The 23,893-nt window shown below is 40.6% G+C and overlaps 5 protein-coding genes across 6 annotated transcripts; all 5 read right to left on the bottom strand.

The window, feature by feature from the left end:
* Positions 1-431: 431 nt before the first annotated feature.
* On the bottom strand, positions 432-1,865 carry LOC145890018 (solute carrier family 22 member 15-like). The gene is made up of 6 exons (XM_082981062.1): positions 1,747-1,865; positions 1,202-1,422; positions 1,026-1,134; positions 812-911; positions 556-749; positions 432-501 (listed from the first exon to the last, which is right to left on the bottom strand). Exons 1-6 carry the CDS (start codon positions 1,863-1,865, stop codon positions 432-434), a joined length of 813 nt encoding a protein of 270 aa, XP_082837188.1.
* A 729-nt stretch (positions 1,866-2,594) lies between these two features.
* Positions 2,595-6,508, bottom strand: LOC145889433 (organic cation transporter protein-like). Of its 2 annotated transcripts, none has more exons than XM_082980388.1 (13): positions 6,230-6,508; positions 6,066-6,175; positions 5,823-5,987; positions 5,418-5,521; positions 4,693-4,847; positions 4,252-4,441; positions 4,061-4,184; positions 3,794-3,882; positions 3,513-3,733; positions 3,337-3,445; positions 3,123-3,222; positions 2,867-3,060; positions 2,595-2,817 (listed from the first exon to the last, which is right to left on the bottom strand). In XM_082980388.1, exons 1-13 carry the CDS (start codon positions 6,354-6,356, stop codon positions 2,745-2,747), a joined length of 1,761 nt encoding a protein of 586 aa, XP_082836514.1. In that variant the 5' UTR covers positions 6,357-6,508; the 3' UTR covers positions 2,595-2,744. The 2 variants fall into 2 exon arrangements, with proteins under 2 accessions (XP_082836514.1, XP_082836515.1); XM_082980389.1 differs by having other exon boundaries at positions 2,891-3,060.
* A 1,140-nt stretch (positions 6,509-7,648) lies between these two features.
* Positions 7,649-10,909, bottom strand: LOC145889792 (solute carrier family 22 member 16-like). Its single transcript, XM_082980823.1, has 13 exons — positions 10,790-10,909; positions 10,618-10,727; positions 10,342-10,506; positions 9,961-10,064; positions 9,508-9,662; positions 9,170-9,359; positions 8,979-9,102; positions 8,707-8,795; positions 8,424-8,644; positions 8,248-8,356; positions 8,034-8,133; positions 7,802-7,971; positions 7,649-7,723 (listed from the first exon to the last, which is right to left on the bottom strand). Exons 1-13 carry the CDS (start codon positions 10,893-10,895, stop codon positions 7,657-7,659), a joined length of 1,710 nt encoding a protein of 569 aa, XP_082836949.1. The 5' UTR covers positions 10,896-10,909; the 3' UTR covers positions 7,649-7,656.
* Positions 10,910-12,033: 1,124 nt separating this feature from the next.
* On the bottom strand, positions 12,034-15,362 carry LOC145889542 (organic cation transporter protein-like). Its single transcript, XM_082980518.1, has 13 exons — positions 15,236-15,362; positions 15,064-15,173; positions 14,781-14,945; positions 14,400-14,503; positions 13,996-14,150; positions 13,658-13,847; positions 13,467-13,590; positions 13,199-13,287; positions 12,923-13,143; positions 12,747-12,855; positions 12,519-12,618; positions 12,263-12,456; positions 12,034-12,210 (listed from the first exon to the last, which is right to left on the bottom strand). Exons 1-13 carry the CDS (start codon positions 15,360-15,362, stop codon positions 12,066-12,068), a joined length of 1,833 nt encoding a protein of 610 aa, XP_082836644.1. The 3' UTR covers positions 12,034-12,065.
* Positions 15,363-19,539: 4,177 nt separating this feature from the next.
* On the bottom strand, positions 19,540-23,265 carry LOC145889477 (organic cation transporter protein-like). Its single transcript, XM_082980436.1, has 13 exons — positions 23,130-23,265; positions 22,963-23,072; positions 22,717-22,881; positions 22,352-22,455; positions 22,001-22,155; positions 21,635-21,824; positions 21,443-21,566; positions 21,098-21,186; positions 20,806-21,026; positions 20,622-20,730; positions 20,381-20,480; positions 20,114-20,307; positions 19,540-20,061 (listed from the first exon to the last, which is right to left on the bottom strand). The coding sequence occupies exons 1-13, from the start codon at positions 23,254-23,256 to the stop codon at positions 19,917-19,919; spliced, it is 1,833 nt and encodes a 610-aa protein (XP_082836562.1). The 5' UTR covers positions 23,257-23,265; the 3' UTR covers positions 19,540-19,916.
* Positions 23,266-23,893: the final 628 nt, after the last annotated feature.

Here is a 23,893-nt window from a genome sequence, read left to right as displayed (position 1 = left end):
TTCTGTCACAGCAACTTGAATCGATGCGCTATGCCGACGCTCGGCAAATAAGCGTCAAATTTAAATTCTCTAAAGTGTGTAGCGAATTAATCAGAGGAATGTGATGGCACAAAGTAAGTTACGCCAAAATACTTTTTTAAACGAAATGGTCTATAAACATTGTATGTTAGGATGTTAGCTTATTGTATGGCATATGCAAACCTAAACGAGTAAAAATACGAACACACATAAACGTGACACATGAATGTTCGTTATTATATGTGTGTGTCTTGTACCTTTACATGAAACCACAATAATTTCAAATCGTTTTTAACTTCTAATGTTGATTTGCTAATTAAAATATTGTTAAATTGTCAAGTAATTATTTTCTTCTTGCAAACTATTAACTTTTGCAAAATCAACCAGTTTTATTTCATCAAAGCTGCCGACATTCATAGACGCAAAATTGAGTCATTGATTTCCTCCAAATTTTCAATCTCTCCATCATTCAAGTCACTGCACCTAAATACCCAAGGTTATTTTTAACTTTTTCTGAAGCAACGAAATACATCAAACTTAATGAAAACTCGGGAGGCGTACTGCTTGTTTCCCTTTGGTAGGCAGAAGATACGGGAGGCAACTGAATTACGAAAATGCTTTGCCAAGAAAACGTCAGCTTGATGAAATGATGTGAGGACAGGCTCGTTTCTTGTTTCCGGAAAAACGCAAGCAAGCAGAGCTCCGATCGCCGACAATATACCGAAAATTGTCTGCAAAAGAAAAAAGTATGTGAGTGATTAGTTTAGATAACAACGTATATCGTCTACTGTACCGGTGTCAGCCAAGGCCAAGAATATTGAAGCTGCAAAGTGAAAGGCGTGAATATGGTTGCAATTCGAGCAGCCATCGACGAAACTCCCAATGCTGTGGCCCTAAATGTTTGGTCCATAGGTTTAGTGCAGTTAGGTCTGCCAGTAAAATCGAGGTAAAGCTGCAGCTTCTGCAGTTCTACTTTGCTAAAAGACAGTAAATCAAAAGACTTATACCTTCCAGGTGTAGGGAATAATTCTCCAGTATGTTGATAAATCACAGCAAAGGCGGCACTCGCACTGAATCTACCGATCATGGCAACAACTACTCCAGCAATTTCCAATCCTATATTCAGACCCAATGAATAAAAGGACAAACTGTGAAAGTTAAATTTACAAAAACAAATTTTCACCTTTACTTCTTCCACCAAGCCCAATAATAGCAGTAGAAAGAAGGCAGGAAACGCTTGAAATTCCCAACGACAGAACGTTTGTCTTGGTTCTACCCACTTTAATTATCATTGGAATAACCGAAAGGCAGGCAACAAACTCAATAACCCCACCTAGTGCCTGATTAACGTACACGCTCCCGGCCAGAGCTCCCACGTTCAATGTGAGACCATAATACACCAAGCTGTAACCATAAGGGGTAACCGGTAATTGATTTGCTGCATTAGTTGTAGAACACTTATTACCTTGTAATAAACCAAATTATTGCATTGCTGAACAACATAAATCGGAGCAAAGGACGTTTCAACAATTCTCCAAGACTTACTTTTGAACGCTATTGACAATCGGTGCGAAATCCGCTCAATTTTCTGGGAGTTATTGCCTTGAGGACCAACGATGGCGCACTAGTTCAACGTGCGACTTTATAGGAATCATCACAGTTTTATCAAGCGAGGCGTCGGTCTTCACTCTTGTGTGTCTGACGTCATACCGACTGTTCAGCATTTACTTTCCTATGGCGAGTCGCGGTTCAAAAGTCAGATACTTGCTTCTGTGGATTCTTTGCATTTGGACGCTTGCCGTAACCATTGCGCGTTTGCCCTTGGCCAAGTCATTGTCATCGTACATGGTAACCGGTATGCTTATCACGCCAAATCCCTACTTCGGCTCAGATGTAATTACCCTCGAAAAGCTCCAAACATTCGCAGAGCGCTTGTCGCTGCAAGGTTCCAACACAACGCAAGTGTTACCAGACAATTGGTACGACTTGCACGATTTCCTCAGGGCACGCTATCCCGAAAGCTCGCCACTCAGCTTGGGGTATTTTGGCTACTATAGCTCAAGCAGTGTGTGTATTCCCAAATTCTACCGTATCGCCGACGACAAAACACAGTTCAACATAATGTCCTTTGTGGTCATTACATTCAACTTCGTGTCCCTCATTTACGTTGCGTCTGCGTACGTAGCAATTTACCACCGTTCGGTTGCGGGGCAACCCGCGCAGTCAACCAATCACAGAAGACCACAACGGAGCACAGCGATGCAGCGCAAAATTGCATTACTTGTGGCGACTGATTTTTGTTGCTGGTTGCCAATATGCGTTATGACGTTTTTGAGCATGGCAAATATTTCTCTACCACCTGAAGCGTACGCATTTTCAGCAATTATATTGTTGCCCATCAACAGCTGCCTAAACCCGTTGATTTACTCAAACGTGGGCCCAACGCTCTGGAAATTCGCAAGGAAACATACGAAAAATCGATTCTGTTCATCTAAATGAAACAGGGAATTTACCAAAATACTGTAGGTAAAAGTTAACTGCACTGTTTCTACCTATACCGTCAACAAAAATGTGTTATATTTTTATTTGTATTAAAAGTTGCATGCATGAAACCACAATAATTACAGTCTGAGGTTAATTTACAATGTTAATATACCAATATACACGTTCTATTTTTGTTGCTCCGTAGTTTTATAAGATCAGTTCAGCAAATCCTTATTTCGTACTCATATTTCCACAGCTGCGTTGAACCCATTGATTTCCTCCAAATTTCCTTCCCTCTCTTCCAAGTCATTGCACCTGAACACATAAAGTTAGATTCTTTCTGTTGCAACGAAATGCACCAAACCTAGTGAAAGATCGGGTGGCGTACAGTTTATTTCCCTTCGGCAGGCAGAAGATACGGGAGGCAACTGAATTACGAAAATGCTTTGCCAAGAAAACGTCAGCTTGACGAAATGATGTGAGGACAGGCTCGTTTCTTGTTTCCGGAAAAACGCAAGCAAGCAAAGCTCCGATTGCCGACAATATACCGAAAATTGTCTGCAAAAGAGAAAAGTATGTGAGTGATTAGTTTAGATTACAACGTATATTGTCCACTGTACCGGTGTCAGCCAAGGCCAAGAATATTGAAGCTGCAAAGTGAAAGGCGAAAATATGGTTCCAATTCGAGCAGCCATCGACGAAACTCCCAATGCTGTGGCCCTAAATGTTTGGTCCATAGGTTTAGTGTAGTTAGGTCTGCCAGTAAAATCGGGGTAAAGCTGCATCCTCTACCGTTCTACTTTGCTAAAAGACAGTAAATCAAAAGACTTATACCTTCCAGGTGTAGGGAATAATTCTCCAGTATGTTGATAAATCACAGCAAAGGCGGCACTCGCACTGAATCTACCGATCATGGCAACGACTACTCCAGCAATTTCTGTACCTATATTCAGACCCAATGAATAAAAGGACAATCTGTGAAAGTTAAACTTACAAGAACAAATTTTCACCTTTACTTCTTCCACCAAGTCCAATAATAGCAGTAGAAAGAAGGCAGGAAACGCTTGAAATTCCCAACGACAGAACGGTTGTCTTGGTTCTACCCACTTTAGTTATCATTGGAATAACCGTAAGGCAGGCAGCAAACTCAATAACGCCACCTAGTGCCTGATTAACATACACGCTCCCGGCCAGAGCTCCCACGTTTAATGTGAGACCATAATACACCAAGCTGTAACCAAGAGGTCTACCGGTAACTGATTTGCTGCATTAGTTGTAAAACACTTATTACCTTGTAATAAACCAAATTATTGCATTGCTGAACAACATAAATCGAAGCAATGGACGTTTCAACAATTCTCCAAGACTTACTTTTGAATTCTAAACAATTGTAAAAGTAATGTAGGGTTTTTCACTCATTTACATGCGTAATGATATTCAAATTTCACATTATGCAAAAATACCTCATGAAACCAAACATTTTTTTTCAAATTATTAGTGAATATGTAAGTCCTTGTGAAGAAAGAACAGCTTTTGGTTTTATGTTGTTACTTTATACCCAATCGTCAGCTGCCTTCATTGCATCCTTGAATGTCTTGTTGCACAACTTTCCTTTGTTTCGTTTCGCCATCACGTGACACACGCGCAATGCCTCCTTTTCTTTGCCACGTGACATCAGCCATCTGAAAATTGGGAAAAGTATTTTGAAAAAAGTTGCATTGCCTTCAACGTAAAACATTGCAATCTTACCCTGGAGACTTCGGCAAAATTATCAAAGGGATGGAAAGTATTATCAACGTAACCGAAATCGCTACAGTGAGCTCCCTCCAGTCACGCCAGATGTAAGCCATTCCAGCAAAAATGACGCAGCCGATACCGAAAATGCAGTTATAAATGGATCCAAGGTATTGGCGGACAGAACCTTTGGAAACTTCACACACTGAAAATAAAATCGTAAACGGATTTTTCTCGCAGAAAACCAGAAGGCAATTGACATGAACTTATACAAATTATTGTTTTGTACTTGTTTTCTTTTGCACCGTAAACAACGCTGTTTGACCACCTTCGCGCAAGTACTGAGCTTTCATCATTCATAACGTGATGCTTAACTTTAAACCAAGACCCGGAACTTATTTCCATATAGTACTGCTAGTTAATTACTATTTGAACCCCTCTTGCACCTTAACTCACTGTATGTGAAGGTGTTTACTGAGGTTGGCATGAAGAAGCACGCTAGAGCAAATCTCAACACAATCAGGATGTAAATATTGGGAGAGAAAGAAATGGCAAGAGTCGTCGCAAAACTCAGGATCACCGAAACCTTGTACACCAGCATTCGACCGAATCTAAACATTACATAGGTTATATCAGGAGGAATATTTTTTGCTCGTGACCTTGGTAGGAATCAGCCTTGCAACTTTCACGTTTCGAATGTTCGCAAACCAGTTGTTTAAATTTATGAATGTGTTTCAAATGAAAAACAAAATTAAATTTGTCTTTCATTTAATCGATCTTTGCATACCACGCTTCGTGCGCGAAGGAATTGAAAACTTTTACTTTGATTCACACAGATTTTGTGCAATGGTTTATATCAGTGCTTCCCAACCAGTGGGTCGCGACCCATTGGTGGGTCGCGAAGCATTTCTAAATGTTACAGTTTTCTATTAGATCACGAAATTATTGCATTATCATTACGTAACATTTATGCAAAAATGTAACAAATACGTGACAATTAAATGTATTGTGTCGCATTAACTACTTCAGTACGTACGCCAGCAACTGTTAATCTTATTTCCAAAAAGTTGGTTGCGAACTGAAAAAGGTTGGGAATCACTGGTTTATATCATGCATCTATACAGCATTGAATAACATTAACAAGAACAAATAGTCAACATCAGTTCTATACTTGAAGGTACCTATCTCCGGCCATCCCACCAGCTGCTGCGCCAATCATTAGGCCTGCAAAGTAAGCCGAGGAGCATAACGTCATCATATACAGTTTGTCGCAGACGAGGTTCCACTGTGAAAAGATAGCGTTACGAATACCGATCAAGCAAGCTATATTTCCAGCATAAATTCTCAATAGTGTGTTATCAAGTCCAATGGATTGTACTGCGGACGGCAGTCAGCTAAATGCACTTCTTGTGCAATCTTAAAATTTATTTTGTAGGCTTAACGGTTGAAGTATTTTTTCTTAATTAGTTGCAGAGATACCAGAAATTCCAATGAGCTATAGGTAAAGTAAAGTGTATGCGACTTTGCTTCAAACACTCCAGTTTGCAACTTCGTTCAAGAGCAAGTTGTTGCACTCTCCCAATTACCTCAGTGATTGCTGTCTCCTTGTAAACAGATCGATCAAAATAATAACCATCAGTACAATTGGTTGTGTTTTGAGTATGTGAAGTTGCACTCTCAATGCACGAACTCGTGTAATTTTCCTCGCACATATCTATGTTATAGTCGTATCTCAAGCACCGGCTGTAATCCTTGCAATGTAGAAAACGACTTTAGGTCATACAATGTTATTACATAAACATATATATAGATACTAAAAACCATCCAACCTTGGTTGCGTTGTTCCAGGGTATAAAGGTTTCCAGAAGAAAGCTTTCGTTTAGTAACAATGAAGCGTTCTGTGCGACCGGGATATTGCATCGTGAATGTGGAAGACCAACTGTTGTTTAGATATTTAAACAAGATTTTACCTTATACATCACACTTAACTTACGAATGAAAACGGAACTTGTATGGTAAAAACTTCCAACAATCGATTGTAGCAAAGCCACAGAGGTAATCAAGAACTGATATCGTCCATTTCCAACTACATCCACCAGCAAATCGTCGTAGGCTGACATGACTCCTGTCTCTTTCACTTTAGCGCAGAAACAAGATCAGAAATGTATTCAGCCGAGTTGTCTGGTGCGGCAACGAGAAAAAGGTCGTTACCCAAAGCTGCACCTCAATGTATTAGTTGCTATATTGCAACGCAGCGGTGCAGAAAACCAAAACGTCTGAAGAAATGAATGGGAATTATTGGTGTGTAAAATTGTACATTTCCGTGAAGCAGTGGGTTAAGACTTAGTGGGCGCAATCACGACGCTTTTTCGTCAGATATACCATAAGCCCATATTCTGCGTCATCCACCATTGGATCTTTTTCATTGTGTTATGCATTCTCCCCTAAGTTTGCATATCGTCTTTCAAATACATTATGTTATGCGACAGAGCACAATTACAACTATAGTGCTAATCTTGCTCCCCTGGCATTGCAATTCAAAAAAACCGTTCTTTAAAACACCATGACAACGTTTGCTTTCCTGACAAACACACCGGCGAAAAAAAATCTCCTAAGAAGACTTTGTTGAAATCGGCTTTACGTCATGGTTGGTTCCATTCGAAATGACATCGTGCCTGCGTAGCGCCCAAGCTACCATTTCCACCGAACACTGAAATATGTTGACAAATCGTGGCGATAAGTGACGTGTGAGCATAGAAGTGCGGGAAAACACTTCAGAGCTTCTTGTCAAAATTTTCTGCATATTCTGGTATAAAGTACCAAAATTGGTCCAATCACGTTTCATACAAAGGGTGAAAAACGCCACCGTTGCCAAGGAGAGTACACGAAGACAGTATTGGGTATTTGGGTTTCTAACCATTATTTCAATACTATTAGTTTCGGCAATAAAAAGCATCTGGCGTTAAACCAAGACTAGTAGATACATCTTGTGTACCTCTGAGCATTTTCTGTCACAGCAACTTGAATCGATGCGCTATGCCGACGCTCGGCAAATAAGCGTCAAATTTATATTCTCTAAGGTGTGTGGCGAATTAATCCGAGACATTGTAAATGTGATAGCACAAAGCAAGTTACGCCAAAATACTTTTATAAACGAAATGGTCTCTAAACATTGTATGGTAAGATGTTAACTAAACGAGTAAAAATACGAACACACATAAACGTGACACATGAATGTTCGTTATTATATGTGTGTGTCTTGTACCTTTACATGAAACCACGATAAGTTCAAATCGTATTAACTTCTGATGTTGATTTGCTAATAATTATATTGTTAAATTGTCAAGTAATCATTTTCTTCTTGCAAACTATTAACTTTTGCAAAAACAACCAGTTTTATTTCATCAAAGCTGCCGACATTCATAGCCGCAAAATTGAGTCATTGCTTTCCTCCAAATTTTCAATCTCTTCTTCCAAGTCACTGCACCTAAATACCCAAGGTTATTTTTAACTTTTTCTGAAGCAACGAAATACATCAAACTTAATGAAAACTCGGGAGGCGTACTGCTTGTTTCCCTTTGGTAGGCAGAAGATACGGGAGGCAACTGAATTACGAAAATGCTTTGCCAAGAAAACGTCAGCTTGATGAAATGATGTGAGGACAGGCTCGTTTCTTGTTTCCGGAAAAACGCAAGCAAGCAAAGCTCCGATCGCCGACAATATGCCGAAAATTGTCTGCAAAAGAGAAAAGTATGTGAGTGATTAGTTCAGATTACAACGTATATCGTCTACTGTACCGGTGTCAGCCAAGGCCACGAATATTGAAGCTGCAAAGTGAAAGGCGTGAATATGGTTGCAATTCGAGCAGCCATCGACGAAACTCCCAATGCTGTGGCCCTAAATGTTTGGTCCTTTGGTTTAGTGCAGTTAGGTCTGCCAGTAAAATCGGGGTAAAGCTGCATCCTCTACAGTTCTACTTTGCTAAAAGACAGTAAATCAAAAGACTTATACCTTCCAGGTGTAGGGAATAATTCTCCAGTATGTTGATAAATCACAGCAAAGGCGGCACTCGCGCTGAATCTACCGATCATGGCAACGACTACTCCAGCAATTTCTGATCCTATATTCAGACCCAATGAATAAAAGGACAATCTGTGAAAGTTGAATTTACAAAAACAAATTTTCACCTTTACTTCTTCCACCAAGACCAATAATAGCAGTAGAAAGAAGGCAGGAAGCGCTTGAAACTCCCAACGACAGAACGGTTGTCTTGGTTCTACCCACTTTAATTATCATTGGAATAACCGAAAGACAGGCAACAAACTCAATAACCCCACCTAGTGCCTGATTAACGTACACGCTCCCGGCCAGAGCTCCCACGTTCAATGTGAGACCATAATACACCAAGCTGTAACCATAAGGGGTATACCGGTAATTGATTTGCTGCATTAGTTGTAGAACACTTATTACCTTGTAATAAACCAAATTATTGCATTGCTGAACAACATAAATCGGAGCAAAGGACGTTTCAACAATTCTCCAAGACTTACTTTTGAACTCTAAACAATTGTAAAAGAAATTTTTGTATGGTAATGTTGGCCTGTTCACACGTAATGATATTGAAATTTTACATTATAGAAAATACCTTATGAAACCAAACATATTTTTATTGAAATTATTAGTGAATATGTAAGTCTTTGTGAAGGAAGAACAGCTCTTGGTTTTATGTTGTTACTTTATACCCAATCGTCAGCTTCCTTCATTGCTTCCTTGAATGTATTTTTGCAAATCTTTCCTTTGTTTCGTTTCGCCATCACGTGACACACGCGCAATGCCTCCTCTTCTTTTCCACGTGACATCAGCCATCTGATAATTGGGAAATGTCTTTTCAAAAAAGTTGCATTGCCTTCAACGTAAAACATTGCAATCTTACCCTGGAGACTTCGGCAAAATTATCAAGGGGATGGAAAGTATTACCGACAAAACCGAAATCGCTACAGTGAGTTCCCTCCAGTCACGCCAGATGTAAGCCATTCCAGCAAAAATAGCACAGCCGATGCCGAAAACGCAGTTATAAGTGGATCCAAGGAAATGGCGGGTAGAACTTTTGGAAACTTCACACGCTGTAAGCAAAATCGTAAATCAAGTCAAATATCATCAAGTTTACAGGCTTGGGAGCCCGGCCATCATGCCATTATATGAAATATTATTGTGTTGTCAAATCAAAAATGTTATGAACCGAAGCACAGAAGTTATTGCGTTTCAACTCACAGTATGCAAAACCATTTACTGAGATCGGCATGAAGAAACACGCCAGAGTGAATCTTAAGACAATAAGAATGTAAACATTGCCAGAGAAGGAAATGGCGAGACAAGATCCAAAGCTCAGGATTGCTCCGACCTTACATATCATCATTCTTCCGAATCTGAACAGAACATATAATCTGGTTAAACTAAGATTTATTTGCGCCAGTTTTTTTTTAGTGAAATCAGCTCAAATGAACAAGGGCACACTATTTCTAGGAACAAAGTTTTTTTTAGCAAAACTAATCTTCAATAATTTAGGAGCAACGTTTGGTTTAGCCAACTTCGTCAACGGGACCTTTTCCATGAGGCGAATTGAAAACGTCAACGATAACTAAACTATAATTAAGAATGTTTTTAGTGTGAAACCTAACATGTCACGATATACCCATGTTTAAAACTAGTTCTACTTGATGTTACCTATCTCCAGCCATTCCACCGATTACTGCTCCAAGTATAAGACCTGCGTAGTAAACTGATGAACTGAACGTCATCAAGTACAGTTTGTCGCAGACGAGGTTCCACTGTGAAAAGAAAGCGTGAATAGCAAGCAACGTAACTGCTATGCCCCGAATATTTTATTTTCATGCGGTATATTGACTAATGTGCATTGGTTTTCGATTAAAATTTTGATTTATCTTGTGAATTTCTGCTTGGGGTGTAGTTTAACTTTAAAATGATTTGCACTGCGAAATCATGCACAGTCTTGCGCAATCGTTCTGGACGAACACGTTACGCTTGAAAAGAATATCGCTTTGCATGATTAGGTTTGTGCTGAAAGCCCAATCACTCTCGATGTACCTCAGTGGTTGCTGTCTCCTTGTAAACAGATCGATCAAAATAATAACCATCAGTGCAATTGGTTGTGTTTTGAGTGTGTGAAGTTGCACTCTCAATGCACGATCTCGTGTAATTTTCCTCGCACATATCTATGTTGTAGTCGTATCTCTGGCACCGGCTGTAATCCTGTAAATTCGTAAGGTAGTTTCAGCTCATGAAAACCATCACTTTAATACCCAAGACGATACAGCCTTGTGTTTTGTGAACATAATTATAGCTGATAAAACTCCATCCAACCTTGGTTGCGTTGTTCCAGGGTATAAAAGTTTCCAGAAGAAAGCTTTTGTTGAATAACAATGAAACGTTCTGTGCGACCGGGAAATTGCATCGTGAATGTGGAAGACCAACTGTTGTTTCATATTTTTTAAAGATGATACAAATACTTTAATTAATATCAGATAAAACTTACGAATAAAAACGGAACTTGTCTGGTGAAAACTTCCAACAATCATTTGCCACGAGACCACAAAAGTGATAAAGGACTGATATCGTCCATTTCCAACTACATCTACCATCAAATCGTCGTAGGCTGACATGACTCCTTACTCCTAGAGCAGAAACAGAACTAAAGAAAATACGCCGTGCGTTGAGAGATGCAACGCACAGAGGTACCATGAAAAAGTTGGCTAAGCAATGTTGGACGCGCTTTAACGCAGCGGTGCAGAAATACGTGTTTGCAAAAGAGGGTTTGCGTTGCACTTACTTGTTCCGTTGTACTCGCATTACCCCTATATTCCCTTGCGCCTCGTCATGTGTTGCATTTGACCCAGACTGTGCTGCTGTTGCACTAAACGGGTTTTGACGCAGTAGGTTGCGTTTTTTTTGTAGCGGTTTCATAAGCAATGACAAGCACACATTTACACATATTAAACACACAAATCCATGAGATACAACAATAGACAATAGGGCAAGAAATGGCGACAAAATTCCATCACTCCATCATTGCAATCTTTATTCAGCTTCAGAAAGTGTCATTAGGTTTGGATATATATTTGTGCAGATGTGTCATTGTTTTCTTCTGTTTCTACACTCTCTGCAATTTGGTCTGTGTTGAAAGCGATCAAGAAAATGCGTAACGTAACGTCTACGTCACCGGATAAGAACCTAGCAATGCTGAGCTTAAAGTGCTCAGTGGTACTGGAACATACCTCATAAAGATGTACACATGCTAATGTATATGAACGTATTGATTCAATTATAGTATTTTGGACATTTGGAATGCCTTACGAAACAAGAGTGTTTTCGATCACAGATACAGGTATACATCAGGCTTTTAATAAGACCAATACAAATCGTAGTAAAGAGCCTTAAATGTCTGTTCAGCAACCCGGATGTTGCTTCCTAAACATGACCGCCCAAAATGAAAAGACCTTATTACACAAAACATTGCAATGTGTAAAATACCGTTGAGAATACAAGCCCCGTTTAAGCAGAAGCCGTTTCCAACGACCACGTTACGTTTAAGCAACGTCAGGTCCGGTGTCACCTTAGAAACACCATGGAACATGCGAAGAGTCGGCAGGAAAAATCGATGTAGTTCTTGTCAAAGCTCATGATTGACAAATAATAATGTCAACTGCATTTATTTTTACACACTGTCAGCAAATGTTATGATTATATTTGCATTCAAACTTGACAATTTTAAATGCGGACCAGTAATCTCAAATTTCAATTTGCTAATATTGTCAATTTGTCGGATAATTGTCAAGCTTCATCGCTGTCACATCATGCCGTTGTGTTTCATTGCAAATAGTTGCCTTTATTTCCGCAGTTGAACCGGAGTCATTGATTTCCTCCAATTTTTCTTTCTCTTCTTCCAAGTCACTGCACCTAAACGCGCATGATTATTTTAAGCTCCTTCCGAAGCACAAAATATACCAACTTAGCAAGAGATTGGTTCCCGAAAAGCTTTTCCTCCTTCGGTAGGCAGAAGATACGGGAGGCAACTGAATTACGAAAATGCTTTGCCAAGAAATCGTCAGCTTGACGGAATGATGTGAGGACAGCCTCGTTTCTTGTTTCCGGGAAAACGCAAGCAAGCAAAGCTCCGATTGCCGACAATACACCGAAAATTGTCTGCAAAAGAGAAAAGTATGCGAGTGATTAGTTTAGATTACAACTTATATTGTCTACTGTACCGGTGTCAGCCAAGGCCAAGAATATTGAAGCTGCAAAGTGAAAGGCGTGAAGATTGTTCCAACCCGAGCAGCCATCGACGAAACGCCCAATGCTGTGGCCCTAATACACGCAGAGACTGTTGTTGTTTTAGAAGATAATCAAAGAACCAAATAAATTTATCACAGAAATAATGCTCTTCACCCTCATTGATTTTGTTTCTAAAATACATTACCCCTTGGCATTCATACCTTCCAGGTGTAGGGAATAATTCTCCAGTATGTTGATAAATCACAGCAAAGGCGGCACTCGCGCTGAATCTACCGATCATGGCAACGACTACTCCAGCAATTTCCGATCCTATATTCAGACCCAATGAATAAAAGGACAATCTGTGAAAGTTAAATTGACAAGAACAAATTTTCACCTTTACTTCTTCCACCAAGTCCAATAATAGCAGTAGAAAGAAGGCAGGAAGCGCTTGAAACTCCCAACGACAGAACGGTTGTCTTGGTTCTACCCACTTTAGTTATCATTGGAATAACCAGAATACAAGCAGCAAACTCAATAACGCCACCTAGTGCCTGATTAACATACACGCTCCCGGCAAGCGCCCCCACGTTTAATGTGAGACCATAGTACACCAAGCTGTGAAAAAAGCTCTATCGATAATTGACTGGGCTACTTGCAGAACACTTTTTACCTTGTTATGAACCAAATTATTGCATTGCTGAACAACATAAATCGGAGCAAGGGACGTTTCAACAATTCTCCAAGACTTACTTTTGAATTCTAAACAATTGTAAAAGTAATGTAGGTTTGTTCACTCATTGACATGCGGAATGAGAGTGAAATTTCACATTATGCAAAAATACCTTATGAAACCAAACATATTTTTTTCAAATTATTAGTGAATATGCAAGTCCTTGTGAAGGAAGAACAGCTCTTGGTTTTATGTTGTTACTTTATACCCAATCGTCAGCTGCCTCCGTTGCATCCTTGAATGTCTTGTTGCACAACTTTCCTTTGTTTCGTTTTGCCATCACGTGACACACGCGCAATGCCTCCTTTTCTTTGCCACGTGACATCAACCATCTGAAAATTGGGAAGTGTATTTTGAAAAAAGTTGCATTGCCTTCAACGTAAAACATTGCAATCTTACCCTGGAGACTTCGGCAAAATTATCAAGGGGATGGAAAGTATTACCAACAAAACCGAAATTGCTACAGTGAGCTCCCTCAAAACGCGCCAGATGTAAGCCATTCCAGCAAAAATGACGCAGCCGATGCCGAAAACGCAGTTATAAATGCATCCAAGGTATTGGCGGACAGAATTTTTGGAAACTTCACAGGCTGTAAGCAAAACCGTAATCAAGTCAAATGTCATTAGGTTTACAGGCTTGGGAGCTCAGGCCATCATGCCAATATATAAAATATTATTGTGTTGTCAAATTAAAAATGTTATGAACCGAATCACAGAAGTTATTGCGTTTTAACTCACAGTATGCAAAGCCATTTACTGAGATCGGCATGAAGAAACACGCCAGAGTGAATCTTAAGACAATAAGAATGTAAACATTGCCAGAGAAGGAAATGGCGAGACAAGATCCAAAGCACAGGATTGCCCCGACCTTACACATCATCATTCGACCGAATCTGAACAGAACATTTAATCTGGTTGGACTTAAGATTTATTTGCGCTAGTTCTCCTATATTTTGTTTGTGAAGTCAGTTCAAATAAACAAGGGCACACTATTATTTTGGCCAAATTTGTCAACGGGACCTTTTCCATAAGGCGAATTAAAAGCGTCAACAATAACTAAACTATTATAAAAAATGTTTTTAGTGTGAAACCTAACATGTCACGATATACACATGTTTAAAACTAGTTCTACTTGGTGTTACCTATCTCCAGCCATTCCACCGACTACTGCTCCAAGCATAAGACCTGCGTAGAAGGCTGATGAACTGAACGTCATCAAATACAGTTTGTCGCAGACGAGGTTCCACTGTGAAAAGAAAGCGTAAATAGCAAGCAATGTAACTGCTATGCCCCGAATATTTTATTTTCATGCGGTATAGTGACTAATGTACTTTGGTTTCTCATTAAAATTTGTATTTATCTTGTGAATTTATGCTTGGGGTGTAGTTTAACTTTAAAATAATTTGCACCGCCAAATCATGCACTGCTTCGCGCAATCGTTTTGGACGAACACGTTACGTTTGAACAAAAAAACGCTTTGCATGATAAAGTTGATGCTGAAAGCCCAATCACTCTCGATGTACCTCAGTGGTTGCTGTCTCTTTGTAAGCAGATCGATCAAAATAATAACCATCAGTGCAATTGGTCGTGTTTTGAGTGTGTGAAGTTGCACTCTCGATGCACGATCTCGTGTAATTTTCCTCGCACATATTTATGTTGTAGTCGTATCTCTGGCACCGGCTGTGATCCTATGATGTAGCAAGATAGAGGGATAATTTTACGTCTCGAGTAAAACACTTTAATGCCCAAGGCGATACAGCCTTGCGTTTTGTAGATCTATGTAGAACTGGTAAAACTCTATCCAACCTTGGTTGAGTTGTTCCAGGGTATAAAAGTTTCCAGAAGAAAGCTTTCGTTGAATAACAATGAAACGTTCTGCGCGACCGGGATATTGCATCGTGAATGTGGAAGACCAACTGTTGTTTCATATTTTTTAAAGATGATACAAATACTTCAATTATTATCAGATAAAACTCACGAATAAAAACGGAACTTGTATGGTGAAAACTTCCAATAATTGTCTGCAGCGAGACCACAAAAATGATGAAGATTTGATATCGTCCATTCCCAACTACATCTACCAGCAAATCGTCATAAGCTGACATGACTCTCCAGCTAAGCAAGTGCTCTTCACTCTAGTGCAGAAACAAAACTAAAAAAAAATACACGGTGCGTTGAGAGATGCAGCAGACAACAAAGCCAAGAAAAAGTTGGCTAAGCAATGTTGGACGCGTTCTAACGCAGCGGTGGAGTAATACGTGTTTGCAAAAGTGGATTTGCGTTGCATTTAGTTGTTCCGTTGTACTCACATTAGCCCTTTGTACCCTTGCCTACCGCCATGTTTTCCATTTGACCCAAATTATACTGTTGCAACAATTGTCGCAATAGATTACGCCACACTTCTATTGTTATTAAGCTATTGTCGTGTTTTCATGGCAATGACAAATCCGAAATTAGCGTGTCCCTAACCCGCTTAACGCCCAGGCTACTCCGCACTGACGGCCTATCGCCAAGACCTTGAGTCACACGACCGAGGTGGCTACTTTAGTAACAAAATACAAAACACTAGGTATAAAAATGTAAAACGGTATTACGAATAAAACAACTGTTGTTCTAAAACAAAAAGGTCATTCCACTGCGTTCGACAACAATAACTTTCCGCGAGCTACCACAATAAAACCGTGTTCTCACCTCGCCACCACCAGAGAACTGCCCTGGCTTATCCATCATTCATTCCGCCGCCGGCACGTTAACCAATCATTGCGTTTTCCACACAAGCATGATCGCCCGGGCGTATAAAATCAAGTTAAATAAGCGAAATAATCACAAATATATAATAAAAGGTGAGTACGAAAATAAACAAACAAAAACATGTGAGTGTTGTGATTGTGCGGTCGTTACGTTCGACTCCCCTGTTGCTTGATGGGTGATGTGGCGTCGTTCGGGTCTTATTGCAACCCATAATCTCACCAGTTCTGCAAATAATTTGCTTTCGAAATATCCTCCTTGGTCAGAGTGAATCACCTCAGGTACTCTATGTACCGCTAGCCACCTGTGAAGCAGGATGCTCGCTGTTTCGTGTGCGGTTTGATGCCGCATAGGCCACGCTCTGACATATTTTGTGAATAAATCACAAGCGATTGGGATATACTGATATCCTGTCCTGGTTCATCAAGCACATCAATCTCAACGCGTGGCATCGGTCGAATTTCCTGTGATGGAACTAGCGGGGCTCGGGTGGTAGTGGTTGGTTTCTTATTTCGCTGACAGTGTTCGCATTTACAGCAATAAGCTTCTGTCTCCTTTCTCCATTTTAGCCAGTAAAAACGCTGTGACAGTTTGCTCAAGGTTTTAGCCATTCCCAAGTGTCCTCCGCCATGTACCTAGCTGTCGCACGCGGACATCACTTCGCTGCGCATGACAAAGAGTACTAACGCTTTTTGTACATCATTTAAACCTGGCACCGTACCAGGGTAATGAATAACACCCCATCGTGAAACGATAGCCGCTCGAAAAGGCTCCCTGTTGCACCCATTTCACTACAGGTCGCAAACTTAAGTCTTCATACTGCGCTTCTGATACTTGGGTGGACTCATACCTGTACTCCGCCTTTAAATCAATTGATTTTACGTGCGAGTACCTCTTCCAATAACTCGTCCTCACGAACTGCGTAAGGAAATCCGTCATCTTCCGGTTGCCTCCGGCTGAGCACATCTGCGTTTATATGCTTCTTGCCGGGCCGGTGTTAAAGATTAAAATTTTAACTAGCAAGGTGTTCAACCAATCGAGCACATTGCCCGTAGAGTTCCTTGGATCTCCACAGCCAGCGAAGAGATGAATGATCTGTGCGCAATTAAAATTTTGTTCCGAGCAAATAACCGCGATACAACTTAGTCGCAAATATAACAGCCATTAACTCCTTGCGGGTCGTGGAATAATGCTTTTCAGCTTTGCTCAATGATCTACTGTCGTAAACGATCACATGCTCCTTACCGTACATTTAGGCATCACGGTGAATTCAATCAAACCCATGTGACTGGCAAAAGCTGTCTTCTCCCTTGATTGTTCGTCCATGGGGATCTGCCAGTAGCCGGATTTCAGATCAAGAGTGGAAAAGAAACGTGACTCAGACATTTCAACCAGGCTATCATCAACCCGGGGAATAGGGTGACTGTTTTTTTTTGGTTGCTTCGTTTAATTGTCGATAGTCGACGCAAAGTCGCCACTCACCAGACTTCTTTTTCACCAGAACACTCCAACTTGACCATGGCGAGGTTGAAGGTCTCACGAATCCTTGGCTTCGCATTTCGTTGATGATCTTCTCGACCTCTGTTTTATGATGGATGGACATTCTTCGAGGATGTTGACGAATTGGTGCCGCATCCCCGGTGTCGATCGAATATCGAACAAGATCAGTCCGGCCTAGGTCAAAGTTACATGACGAAAATGCTTTCATATGGCGACGAAGAAGTTTTAAAACATCCTCCCTCTAGGTTGCCCACAAACCATCTCCGATACTCACGCCTTGGTGAATGCATTCCCAGCTTTCTTCATTGGTCGGTGACTGTGAATAGGAGATATTGCAAACTTCCTCTGTAAACTGCACACCGCTATTTCAACAACAACAACACACCATTCCGATAATAGGCATGCAACGTTGCCAAAGGTATGTACTGCAATCGCGACAGCAACCCTGGTTGCCGATGGTACTAGGATTGGATCATCGCTAAAATTGGCTATACGTATGTTTACCTCATTTTTCCGCACAGTTGATACACAGTTTGCTGTACAGAGTCCAATCTTTTCTGTAAACCCTGGTCTTTGCGCAATATACACTTCAAAGTCGAGGATGTCTTCTTTCCGGGCTTCAAGATGGTAACGGTTGCACACCTCCGACATTGGAGGGACTTCTGTGGCGTCGGTCACACAATTATCTCTGGTACGTTAACTCCAGAAAAGCGTTCGTTTTAGCACATCGGGAATATTTTAAGGCGATCATTTTTCAACGTCTCTAAACACTTTTGGGTAATTAAAGATACACTTGCACCAGTATCAACTTAGGCACATACCGACTCCGAAGCGATGGAAACAAACCGGACTAATTGGGATAGGACTCTTGCTTGTGTTCCGATTGTTGATTCGAAGTTTTGGGTTCCGTGTCCTTCAAACATGCACTTGCTTTTGCCTTTTGGAACATAGGAGTACCAGGTCTTTTGCTAAAATTCCTGCGAGGCGTAAAACTTATATGAAAGTCGCGCTTACCTTGCATGGGGCAAAATTCTTGCCAATGTCCTGGTTTACCGCAGGCGAAACAGCGTCGATCCATCCTGTCTGCCATCTGATGTGGTGTTGGTTTCCCCAATCGCTGCACCTCGCGGCGTACTACCTCGACGTCCTTCTGGAGCGCGGTCACAGTTTTTTGGAATTCTCGAACGCCGATGTCTGCCTCCTTTTTCGTTTATTTTAATTCTGATGGACCTTGAAAGTCATGACGACACACGCTTAAAACCTGGGACATTTCCGGTACATGTGTGGACAAGACCATCTGAGCGGCCGTCCAAAAGTCCCACTAATATTCCAACCATTGTAGAAGGGACCTGCTGGCCATGTGTTGGTACAACATGCTAACAAAGAGTATTGAATATAACACCTCATTTTTAATAGTCTCCTTCGTGGGATACGCCTTGTCACCAAGAGCTTTCACAAAGCATACAAGACCTTTATGCTTTCCTGTGGCAACTGCCGCCGGCCAACAACATCGCGCGTGTTTCATGTAGTCGCGAGTGGTCAGAACCTTGCTTTAGGGCGGGGCTAATTAACTCGTGGTACTTCAGTTAAAAAACATTAGTTTCGTTTCCCTAAACTAGCCAGCGGAGGTCATCATCAATTGATGTTATAAAAAGATGACGCTTCACTTCCTCACAGGACTGCACGCTCTCACAGTATGATTCAAACATGGAAACAAACTGGCCAACATCTTGTCCCGGTATAAAACGCAGTGGCGATAAACACAAACTAATGGACATTACAAAACGAAGTTCTCTGAAAGCCGTGTGACCCTTTACACGCTATAGCATAGTCCTGGCGTGCACGCCAAATGTAACCGAAATTAGCGTGTCCCTAATCCGGCTAACGTCCAGGCTACTCCACGCTGACAGCCTATCGCCAAGACCTGAAATCACATGACAGACGTGGCTACTTTTGTAATAAAATAGAAACGCTAATAGGTATAAAAGAGCAAAACGGTAAAAGTACGAATAAAACAACGGTTGTTCTAAAAAGGTCATTCCCCTGCACATAGCGTTCGACAACAATTACTTCTCGCGAGCTACCACAAACCGTGTTTTTCACTCGCCACCACCAGAGAACTGCACTGACTTATTCATCACTCATTCCTCCTCCAGCACGTCAACCAATCATTGCGTTTGCCACGCAAGCAAGATCGCTCGAGCGTATAAAATCAATTAAAATAAGCCAAATAATCACAAATACATCATAAAAGGTGAGTTCGAAAATAAACAAAGAACATGATTGACAAATAATAATGTGAACTGCATTTATTTTACACACCGTTAGAAAACATTATGCTTACATTTGCATTAAAACTTGAAAATTTTAATTGCGGACTATTAATCTTTGATTTCAATTTGCTAATATTGTTAAATTGTCGGATAATTGTCAAGCTTCATCGTTGTTATATCATGATGTTGTGTTTCATTGCAAATAGTTGCCTTTATTTCCGCAGTTGAACCGGAGTCATTGATTTCCTCCAAGTTTTCTTTCTCTTCTTCCAAGTCACTGCACCTAAACGCGCATGATTATTTTAAGCTCCTTCCGAAGCACAAAATATACCAACTTAGCAAGGGATTGGTTCCCGAAAAGTTTTTCCTCCTTCGGTAGGCAGAAGATACGGGAGGCAACTGAATTACGAAAATGCTTTGCCAAGAAAACGTCAGCTTGACGAAATGATGTGAGGACAGGCTCGTTTCTTGTTTCCGGGAAAACGCAAGCAAGCAAAGCTCCGAATGCAGACAATATGCCGAAAATTGTCTACAAATAGTGAAAAAACATTTAAGGATATTTCTTCTTACGTTTAGTGCACAATGTATGTAGTTTACTGTACCGGTGTCAGCCAAGGCCAAGAATATTGGAGCTGCAAAGTAAAAGGCGTAAAAACTGTTGCAACCCGAGCAGCCATCGACGAAACGCCCAATGCTGAAGCCCTAAAAGCAGTAAACACAACAAATTTTTGTTGCCGAAGGCTTGGATACCAATCAAAAACCCAATCAAAATTGGTAGCAAAAATAATGGTTTACCCAACCTGATCTTCGCCACTAAAATACATTACGCCTAGGCATTCATACCTTCCAGGTGTGGGAAATAATTCTCCAGTATGTTGATAAATCACAGCAAAGGCGGCACTCGAGCTGAATCTACCGATCATGGCAACGACTACTCCAGCAATTTCTGCACCTATATTGCATAAAACTAAGTTAAATAGTTACCTTGTCAGGTTATAAGGTTTGAACCCGGTATTGATCAACTTACTTGTCGTTCTTCCACCAAGCCCAAAAATAGCAGTTGAAAGAAGGCAGGAAGCGCTTGAAATTCCCAACGACAGAACGGTTGTCTTGGTTCTACCCACTTTAATTATCATTGGAATAACCAGAATACAAGCAGAAAACTCAAGAACGCCACCTAGTGCCTGATTAACATACACGCTTCCGGCCAGCGCTCCCACGTTTAATGTGAGACCGAAGTACACCAAGCTGTAAATAAGTAACCCAGTGATTACTTTGTTTGGTTAGTGGTGATGTTTATCAGCTAGGTTAGTTATTACCTTGTTATAAACCAAATTATTGCATTGCTGATCAACATAAATCGTTGCAATGGATTTTTCAACAATACTCCAAGGCCTACTTTTGAATTCTAAAAAAATGAAACGGAACATTTTCGGCAAATAGATCTAGGTTTCAAACCAAAATATTGACAAGCAAAGTGGAGCCCATAATAAGACCTTATAGGTCGAAACAGTTGGCCATCTGTATGCAGCTTACACAAAATATTGACATTTACAATGAGTTTTTCACACTTATTTGGAAGGGTTTTTAACACAAACACCCCATTGTTGACTCAGGAAATGAGATTGAAGCAAAACTACTGGCATATGAATGTTACACCATACCAAATCGTCAGCTTCCTTCATTGCATCCTTGAATGTCTTGTTGTACAACTTTCCTTTGTTTCGTTTTACCATCACGTGACAAACGCGCAAAGCTTCCTTTTCTTTACCACGTGACATCAGCCACCTTGGAACAGTAAAACCATAACTTAAATCCAAGGGTATGGACGTGCAACATTAATATTGCAATCTTACCCGGGTGATTTCGGCAGAATTAATAAGGGTATGGAAAGTATTATCACCATCACCGAAATCGCAACAGTGAGCTCCCTCCAGTCACGCCAGATGTAAGCCATTCCAGCAAAAATGACGCAGCCGATGCCGAAGGTACAATTTAAAATGGATCCAAGGTATTGGCGCGCAGATCTGTTCGAAACCTCACACGCTGAAAGTGAAATTGTAAATCGAAATTCTCTCATGGCCAACAGCAAAGCATATTTCACGTCGAAGTTTTTCATGTCAAATTGTTTGAAAACTGTCCTTTATATCAATGGACTTACTATTGCAGCAGTTAATTCCATAACTTCCATTGCCAGGGGATCAATAATGCCATTTACTTACCGTATACGAAGCTGTTTACTGAGAGGAGCATAAATGAGCACGCCAAAAGGAATCTTAGAGCTATGAAGATGTAAACATTGCCAGAGAAGGAAACGGCGAGACAAGATCCAAAGCTCAGGATTGCCCCAATTTTACACATCATAATTCGACCGAATCTAAACATGACCTTGGATTTGGTTGGACGAAGATTTATTCGGGCCAGTTCGCCCATATTCTGTTTGTGAACTCATTAGGTTTTCCTCAATGCCAATTTTGCCACTTTTTGCGATAATTAAAATTTTAGCAGCGTTATAGATTAAAATATGCATGCTATGATTAATCATATTTAACATCAGTTCTACTTAATGTTACCTATCTCCAGCCATACCACCGGCTGCTGCTCCAAGTATTAGACCCGTGTAGTAAGCCGATGAACTGAATGTCATCATATACAGGTTGTCGCAGACGAGGTTCCACTGTGAACAAACAGAGCTTGGAGCGGGTGAAGAGCAACCTTTGTGCTCCAATCGAAAATTCTCACTTTAACGTTTATTTTGAATTGTGTGGTCTTTTGGCGCCATGAGTCAAGCTGAATACAACTCTTTCGCGTGTACAAACTTAGCCTTTGTCATGTAAAATCATGGTTGACATCGTATGCCTTCATAGCAATGAGCGTTATACAAAATTTGCGGCATTGACTTTAAAAAAAATATCGTAGCAGACACTATCTTAATTACCTCCGTCGTTGCTGTTTCTTTGTAAGCAGATCGATCAAAATAATAACCATCAGTGCAATTGGTTGTGTTTTGAGTGTGTGAAGTTGCACTCTCAATGCACGATCTCGTGTAATTTTCCACGCACATATCTATGTTGTAGTCGTATCTCTGGCACCGGCTGTAATCCTTGCAAGGTAGAAAAATGACTTCAGGTCATACAATGTTATTACATATACATATATATAGAGACTAAAAACACCATCCAACCTTGGTTGCGTTGTTCCAGGGTATAAAGGTTTCCAGAAGAAAGCTTTCGTTGAATAACAATGAAACGTTCTGTGCGACCGGGATATTACATCGTGAATGTGGAAGACCAACTGTAGTTTGCAAAATTGATTAAACATTTACTTTAAATTGGATTGGATAAAACTCACGAATAAAAACTGAACTTGTATGATAAAAACTTCCAACAATTGTCTGCAGCGAAATCACAAAAATAATAAAGATCTGATATCGTCCATTCCCAACTACATCTACCAGCAAATCGTCATAAGCTGACATGACTCTTAGCCTTCTGCAGAAATAAAACTATTACCAGCAACACTTCTTTCGCGTGACACAAGTTAACCTTCAATTTCAACTTTTTTAGTGTAACTATAACAACTTTCTGTCAACGCTTCTGGTTTTAGAAAACATGTTTCGCTTTTCATTAAGTATCTTCAGTTCTTATTCTCTTTTGGGCGCTAACAACGGCAGTGCCGACAAAGAAGTATTGCGCGCCAGTGTTTAAAGCAAATATTGTGGTTACCTTAACGGTGCATAAAACTACTACGCAATGGAGACTGCAGCGTACCAATAGGTTTCCTAGTCGCTGCTGTGCTAAAGCTGAAGTCTGTTTGCGTGTTCTTGCAGATATAGACTACTGAATTAAAAGCTCCGTGAACAGACTTCTATATTAATGGAAACACACGATTGCAATTACCAGGTGACTTAAGTTTAACTTGTTTCGAGCGCGTTTAACACGTGACTGAATAGCAGCGAATTTAACTATTAAAAGAACGTGCGAACGTTTACAGCGCGGTGGCAAGAATAACGACAGGGCCGAGAGAATACGAGCGACTGAGAGCGTAGACGAGACTAGACTAGCGACTAAGAGCGAACAACAACATTCAGGAAAAACGTGATTGTCCAGCAGGGT

The sequence above is a fragment of the Ascidia mentula genome, chromosome 2 (genome assembly GCF_947561715.1).
Source record: "Ascidia mentula chromosome 2, kaAscMent1.1, whole genome shotgun sequence".
NCBI classification, from domain to species: domain Eukaryota; kingdom Metazoa; phylum Chordata; class Ascidiacea; order Phlebobranchia; family Ascidiidae; genus Ascidia; species Ascidia mentula.
The sequence above is the reverse complement of the archived record's forward strand: the minus strand, read 5'-3'. Positions and strand labels throughout refer to the sequence as shown.